Source organism: Eriocheir sinensis, chromosome 32 (assembly GCF_024679095.1).
Source record: "Eriocheir sinensis breed Jianghai 21 chromosome 32, ASM2467909v1, whole genome shotgun sequence".
In the NCBI taxonomy this organism is placed as follows: Eukaryota; Metazoa; Arthropoda; class Malacostraca; order Decapoda; family Varunidae; genus Eriocheir; species Eriocheir sinensis.
In genome coordinates this window covers 14,430,970-14,438,469 of record NC_066540.1, presented here as the reverse complement: position 1 = coordinate 14,438,469, position 7,500 = coordinate 14,430,970, and the positions used below count along the sequence as shown (strand labels likewise).

The 7,500-nt window shown below is 50.8% G+C and overlaps 1 protein-coding gene across 1 annotated transcript in view; it reads left to right on the top strand.

The window, feature by feature from the left end:
• Window positions 1–7,500, top strand: part of LOC127006201 (sodium/glucose cotransporter 5-like) — a 26,307-nt gene that overhangs the window by 15,758 nt on the left and 3,049 nt on the right. The window contains exons 6-10 of the mRNA XM_050875779.1: window positions 816–1,036; window positions 3,110–3,353; window positions 5,514–5,781; window positions 6,699–6,813; window positions 7,000–7,090. Of these exons, the coding sequence (XP_050731736.1) occupies window positions 816–1,036; window positions 3,110–3,353; window positions 5,514–5,781; window positions 6,699–6,813; window positions 7,000–7,090 (939 nt within the window). The remainder of the gene's footprint in view (window positions 1–815; window positions 1,037–3,109; window positions 3,354–5,513; window positions 5,782–6,698; window positions 6,814–6,999; window positions 7,091–7,500) is intronic.

Below are 7,500 nucleotides of genomic sequence, written 5' to 3'. Positions count from 1 at the left end.
TGTGGGGGAGGATGTTCATGCACACGAGTGTGTGTGTGTGGGGGAGGATGTTCATGCACACAGTGTGTGTGTGTGGGGGGAGGATGTTCATGCACACGAGTGTGTGTGTGTGGGGGAGGATGTTCATGCACACGAGTGTGTGTGTGTGTGGGGGAGGGATGTTCATGCACACGCGTGTGTGTGGGGGGGGGGGGGAGGATGTTCATGCACATGAGTGTGTGTGTGGGGGGGGGGGAGGTGTTCATGCACACGAGTGTGTGTGTGTGTGTGGGGGGGGGGTTCATGCACACGAGTGTGTGTGTGGGGGGAGGGGTGTTCATGCACACGAGTGTGTGTGGGGGGAGGATGTTCATGCACACGAGTGTGTGTGTGAGTGTGTGTGGGGGGAGGATGTTCATGCACACGAGTGTGTGTGTGGGGGAGGATGTTCATGCACACGAGTGTGTGTGTGTGTGTGTTTGGGGGGAGGGGAGGATGTTCATGCACACGAGTGTGTGGGGGGGGAGGATGTTCATGCACACGAGTGTGTGTGTGTGTGGGGGGGGGAGGATGTTCATGCACACGAGTGTGTGTGTGGGGAGGTGTTCATGCACACGAGTGTGTGTGTGTGGAGGGGGGGGAGGATGTTCATGCACACGAGTGTGTGTGTGTGGGGGGGGGGAGGATGTTCATGCACACGAGTGTGTGTGTGGGGGGGAGGGGAGGATGTTCATGCACACGAGTGTGTGTGTGTGGGGGGGGAGGATGTTCATGCCCACTCTCTCTACCCTTCCCCAATGCCCCTCTCACCCTCCACCCCTTCCGCCCTCCGTCAGCCCTGAAGGAGGTGGGAGGGCTTCAGGGACTGGTGGAGAAGTACCCCTTGGCCACGGCGGCGGTGCGAGGCGTGGACACCCTCAACAGGACCTGCGGGGAGCCTCCTGAGGACTTCTTTCACTTCCTACGCTCCTCTACCCCCGGGGTCAGCAACTACCCCTGGATCGGCATGATATTCGGGCTCAGGATCAACTCAATCTGGTACTGGTGCACGGATCAGGTACGTTACGGGGGAGGGACGGGACTCTCCTTCTCTTAACCCTCAAACCCCACCACCACTCTTTTTCTCTTACCAAAAACCTCCACCCTTACCAGCTCTCCCTCTCTTTACCCTCCATTCCCACCATCTCTCATTCTCTAAAGCCCGAGTCACACATTCACGACAATGACTCCCGGCGCTCTCCCGACTCAGACCATGCATCCCACCGTCGGGCCGCACGCCGACAGTTTTGGAAATTTCAAAACAATCGGAGCCCTCCCCGACATCTGTCACCCGTCACGAATAAGCTACGGCCGTCGGATGTCCATCTCAACAGCGTCGTAACAACGCCGTTTCGACATCGGCTATGGTCGGCACTCAAGGGGATGGACTTACGATAGTCGTTTCGTACGTCTGGCAGCGCGACATTCCAAAACTGGCAGCGCGTGGTCTGATGTCGTATGTGGGGAGCGATGACCTCCCGACATAATGGCCACGGCTGTTGACGATAGTCCTAACTTACACCGACCGGAAAAGGACGATCGTAACACCATCTGGGGGTGATAACGACGTTATTACGACGTTACTAGGACTGCTGGCGATCATCTTGAGACCTTCAGCCGTGTCCAGGTGATAATAAAAAAGGGGCGTGCCCACCATGGACCACACTTTGCCCCGCTCTTCCAGAAGACCAACACCACCCAGAGACTGCATGATGGAGGCTACAACCCAGAATTATGTCATTGCCTTCCTCCAATACCGCCACCAGGCCAACCTGCTACAGACAATATATTTAACACGACTGCTGCTGTTGTATCGTCAGTGGAAGAAGCAAAAAAAGAAGCACGCCGGGTGACATCTGTTTCTTGCTCCTGCTGGGCTTGCCCTTGACCTGACTGCCCACCTCCTCCTCCTCCTCCTCCGTGTCTTGATACTGGAAGGCGTGGGCAGCAGGGTCACGGGTTGTTGGACAAGCGGTGTTGGTGGTGGCAGGGCCATGGCAATGTGATAGTGGTGAACTGGTGGGCACGTGTTCGATGTTGGCTCCTTTGTCTGCACCCATGATTAATGCAGGAAAAAACTGGAGCGAAAGAGGGAGCGCGGACCGGAAACACCTGTTTATATACCCCCGGCGGCCGCCACTCCATCTCCGCCCCGAACAGGTGCTCGGCGTGGCGCCGTTGAGAAATCTGTATGCAGTCGGTTGGGTGACAACGCTGCCAGACGTACGTTACGACCACCGTTAAGAGGTCCCCTTCAGTGCCGACCACTGCCGGCTACGAAACGACGTTGTTGCGATGGACATCCAACGTTCGTGGTTTCTTGCCGGCAGATGACAGATGTCGTGGAGGGCGCCGATTGTTTTGAACATTTCCAAAACTGTCGGCGTGCGGCCTCCCGCGCCGCGGCGGCCGGTAAGATGTGGCGGAGCCGCAACGATCCCCGAAGATGGCCTGCCGGAGGATGGCGATCACCGTGGAGGGCTAGATTTTCTGACGTCGGGACGGCGCCTTTAGCCAAGATCGTGAATGTGTGACTGAGGCTTAACGTTCACCCCACCTTTAAACGAAGGTTACCCCTCTTAACCAACCCTTCACCCCCACGGAGTCTCCTTCTCTTAGCCCCCAGCCCTCACGAACTCCTCATTTCCAGGTTATCGTCTAGCGCTTAAATGAAGGCTCCCCCTCTTAAGCCCCGTTCACACTGTGCCGACTCTGGGCCACGACAACCCAGCGACTTTTCCATTTGACAAGTTGGTTCCCACGCTCCAAGAAGTGGGGGAAGGTTTTATTGGCGTCTTGGTGTCTTGCCGACTGTCTGGGACATTCGGCCACCTAGTTGCCAGCTTGTCGTGCTAACCCTCACGACTCCAGACTCCCGTCACGATGTCGGCGCAGCATTCGGCAAGTCTCAAGACCTCTTTCAAGACATGCCCGACCCTTTCACATCAACACTCAAGACCTCGTGTACCCTAGAGTCGTGGGTAGTCGTTGCCCAGAGTCGGCACAATGTGAACGGGGCTTTAACCAACCCTTCACCCCGACCAACTCTCATTCTCTTAGCCCTCAGCCCTCACGAACTCCTCATTTCCAGGTTATCGTTCAACGCACCCTTGCCAGTCGGAACCTCTCCCATGCGAAGGCTGGCTGCATCGTCGCCGGCTACCTCAAGTTCCTCCCGATGTGGCTCCTCATCATCCCCGGCATGGCTGCGCGGGTGCTCTTCCCCAATCGCGTCGCCTGTGCAAGCCCCGAAGAGTGCCTGGCCATCTGCGGAAGTGCTGCGGGGTGCTCCAACATCGCCTACCCTGAGCTTGTCATCAACTTGCTCCCCACTGGTACGTGTGTGAGTGGCGCAGGGCAAAAGAATAAGAAGAGTTTAGTCGAAATATCAGAGGTATACCATGTTGTTACTGAAAGAGCCGCTCGAAATTCAAATTGGTATACTGGTACAATCAGGGCTGTATTATCCATAAGGCTGACTAGACTGAAGCCTAGGGGCCCACCAAGAGCAGGGCCCCACGGCCCCACGCCCACCAAAAGCAGGGGCCCACGCAGTGGCGGAAATTTGGGAGGCACGTGCCCCCCCTATTTTAGGGCTGTGCCCCACTGGATGCCCCCAATTTTAGGCCCCCCCTTTGAATAACTACACAAATTGATAACATACTGATTAAAATTAGCAAATAGTACTGCGTGATAAGAGATTCATGATCATAAATGGGTCTATAACGTGATGAAAAAAATGTGGGTAAGGTAACAGACATTTAACTAACACCTATGTAACATAACATTAACATACACATAACAAGGTTTTTGATTTATTATAACCCGGAGTCGAAACTAAAGTCCGAACGTTTGTATCAGAATCCTGCTGGTTTGTATTTTCCGGTGTGTTCTGATGCGTGAGCTTCATTCTCTCTCTCTCTCTCTCTCTCTCTCTCTCTCTCTCTCTCTCTCTCTCTCTCTCTCTCTCTCTCTCTCTCTCTCTCTCTCTCTCTCTCTCTCTCTTAGATGCAGAGAGAGAGAGAGAGAGAGAGAGAGAGAGAGAGAGAGAGAAAGAGAGAGAGGGGGGGGGGGGTCATAGGAAAAGGAAAAAAGACGGAGGAAATACTTGTTGAATAACAGAAGCGGGAGGAGGGAAGGAGAGAACGAGACGGAGCGAGGTAGAGGGAGAGAGGCAAGGATCGAGGGGGGCAGAGAGGGGAGACTCTACTAGGGTCATATTATAAGACATTTCGCCGCCCAAGAACACCTATTTGACAAGGCTTTCGTGGGAGTTGTGGGCATTTCCAGTAGTAGTTTTATGACCCTGGTGGTAGTTTGACCCTTCTTCTGTACCGTGAACCTAAAGAAACACATATTGGACAAGGCTTTCGTGGGAGTTGTGGGCATTTCCAGTAGTAGTTTTATGACCCTGGTGGTAGTTTGACCCTTCTTCTGTACCGTGAACCTAAAGAAACAAGTAGTAGTTTATGACCCTGGTGGTATTTGACTCTTCTTCTGTACCGTGAACCTAAAGAAACACATATTGGACAAGGCTTTCGTGGGAGTTGTGGGCATTTCCAGTAGTAGTTTTATGACCCTGGTGGTAGTTTGACCCTTCTTCTGTACCGTGAACCTAAAGAAACACATATTGGACAAGGCTTTCGTGGGAGTTGTGGGCATTTTCAGTAGTAGTTTTATGACCCTGGTGGTAGTTTGACCCTTCTTCTGTACCGTGAACCTAAAGAAACACATATTGGACAAGGCTTTCGTGGGAGTTGTGGGCATTTTCAGTAGTAGTTTTATGACCCTGATGGTAGTTTGACTCTTCCTCTGTACCGTGAACCTGAAGAAACACTCATTAGAACAGGACCGACCCCCTCTTTGACATTTAGAAATACCTGATGTGAGAAGCGAAAGTATCTTATAATACCGACCTATATGTTTTCGAGGCCCTGACCATAACTAGAACACAAAAACATATTATTGTATCAGCATTAGTATGAATTTCGCGTCGCTCTTTTGGTAACAACATGTGACGGCCGTGATGAAGGCGCTCACACTCCCACCTCCAGCTCTGTGTCTCGCCGGAGGGTTGGTGGGTGTGGGTAGACCTTAGAGGTGTAGAGTATAGCTATTTTGAAGATGATAATGAACTTGCTGCCTTTAAATTTAGTTTGTGGATGAGTGTATGTGGGTGGGGGTGATGGGTGTATATGGATGGAGGACGGGTGATGGGTATACGTGGATGTCTGAAATGGGTGATTATAGAATGTATGTGTATGGGTGTTTCGCTTCTTTTTGTTTTACTACTACTACTACTACTACTACTACTACTACTACTACTTTTTTTTTTTTTTTTACGTGTACACCTATAGCGCCGGTAGGCTTTTCTTGAGGCGCCTAGATGGTATTTGGCCCCAGCTCGTCATGGCGCAGGCAAGTGTTTATAGTGGCGCCATCTACTACTACTACTACTACTACTACCACTAATACAACAATCGCTACTACTACAGGACTGGCGGGGCTGATGCTGGCTGTGATGATGGCTGCTCTCATGACCTCCCTCACCTCCATCTTCAATTCAGCGTCGACCATCTTTACCCTGGACGTGTGGATGCTGATACGAGGCAGGGGCTGCGTAGGGAGGGCGGGGGGGCGGTGCTGTGGGGGCGGAGGTGGGGCGTGTGCGGGGCGGCCCACGGATAGGGAGCTCCTGGTGGTGGGACGCTTGTTCGTGGTGGTGTTGGTGGCCATCTCTGTGATCTGGATTCCGGTCATACAGTAAGTCGTGCGTGGTGGGGTGAGGTTATGGGGAGGGGTTGTGTGTGTGTGTGTGTGTGTGTGTGTGTGTGTGTGTGTGTGTGTGTGTTCAAATGGTCAGCTTGTTCGTTAGTCAGTCAGTCAGTTAGTCAATCATAGAGTCAGTCATTCAGATAGTCATTTATTAATTCTGCCAGTTAGTTAGTCAGATAGTTAGTAAGTTAGTTAGTCATTCATTTAGTTATATAGTCTGTCAATCAGGCAGTTAGACAATCAGCTGATGAGTCATTTTTTCCTTCAGTTGGTCAGTTAGTTAGTTAATTAATTAGGGAGTTACTTAGTTTAAATTTAGATTTTTTAGATTTAATTTTAATTGCCATTTTATAAATCGTACAATATCACACATAATGTAAATAGTCACTTGGTCAGTCAGTAAGTCATCCTATCAGTTAGTCACTCAGTCAGTCAGCCAGTCACTCAGTCAGTCAGACAGTCAGGCAGCTAATCAATGAGCCATTTACCCAAGTTATCCACCTAATCATAAAATCAACCAGCCAGTCACCCACCAGTCAATATGCCCATCTACCCACCTACCAGCGTAACATACCCACTCACCCACCAACGTAACATACCCACCCACCCACCCACCCACCAACGTAACATACCCACCCACCCACCAATGTAACATACCCACCCACCCACCAATGTAACATACCCACCCACCCACCAATGTAACATACCCACCCACCCACCGTAATACACCCACCCACCCACCCACCAACGTAACATACCCACCCACCCACCGTAATACACCCACCCACCCACCCACCAACGTAACACACCCACCCATCGTAACATACCCACCCACTACCAACGTAACATACCCAGCCACCCAGCCACCACCAAAGCCTGTCCTCACCACCTCTTCCCTCCCGCAGGAACACCGGCAGCTCTCAGCTCTTCACCTACATCCAGAGTATTTCCTCCTTCCTCGCGCCGCCCATCGCCGCCGTCTTCATTCTGGCGGTTTTCTGGCCCAGGGCGACGGAACCAGTGCGTGAGAGAGAGAGAGAGAGAGAGAGAGAGAGAGAGAGAATTAATGCTTTCTTTCATTGTTATTACTGGCATACCGTTGTTGTTTTTTCCCCGCGGCGTATAATACTTCCATTAACCCTCACCTTCTCTTCTCTCTCTCTCTCTCTCTCTCTCTCTCTCTCTCTCTCTCTCTCTCTCTCTCAGGGCGCCTTCTGGGGTCTCATGGCTGGTCTTGCTGTCGGTCTGTGTCGGTTTGTACTTCAGTTCGCCTACGTGGTTCCTCCGTGCGGTTCAGGTGAGAGAAAGAGAGTATGGCTGTAGTTATTGTTATTATTATTATTATTATTATTATTATTATTATTATTATTATTATTATTATTGTTGTTGTTGTTGTTTTTATGTCGTTATGTAAGTTCTTCCACTTCTTTCTACTTCTATTTTTTCTCCTCCTCTTCTTCTTCTTCTTCTTCTTCTTCTTCTGTTTCTTTTTTTTTCTCATCCTCCATTTCCTCTTCCTCTTCCTCCTCGTCTTCTTCTTTTTCTCCTGTTTCTTCTTCTTCTTCTTCTTCTTCTTCTTGTTCTCCTTCTATTTCTTCTTTTTTTCTGTTTCTCTTCTCTGTTTCTTTTTCTTCTTCTTCTTCTTTCTTTTATTTCTTCTTTTTTTCTTCTTTTTCTTCTCCTTTCCCTTCTTCTTCTTCTTCTTCT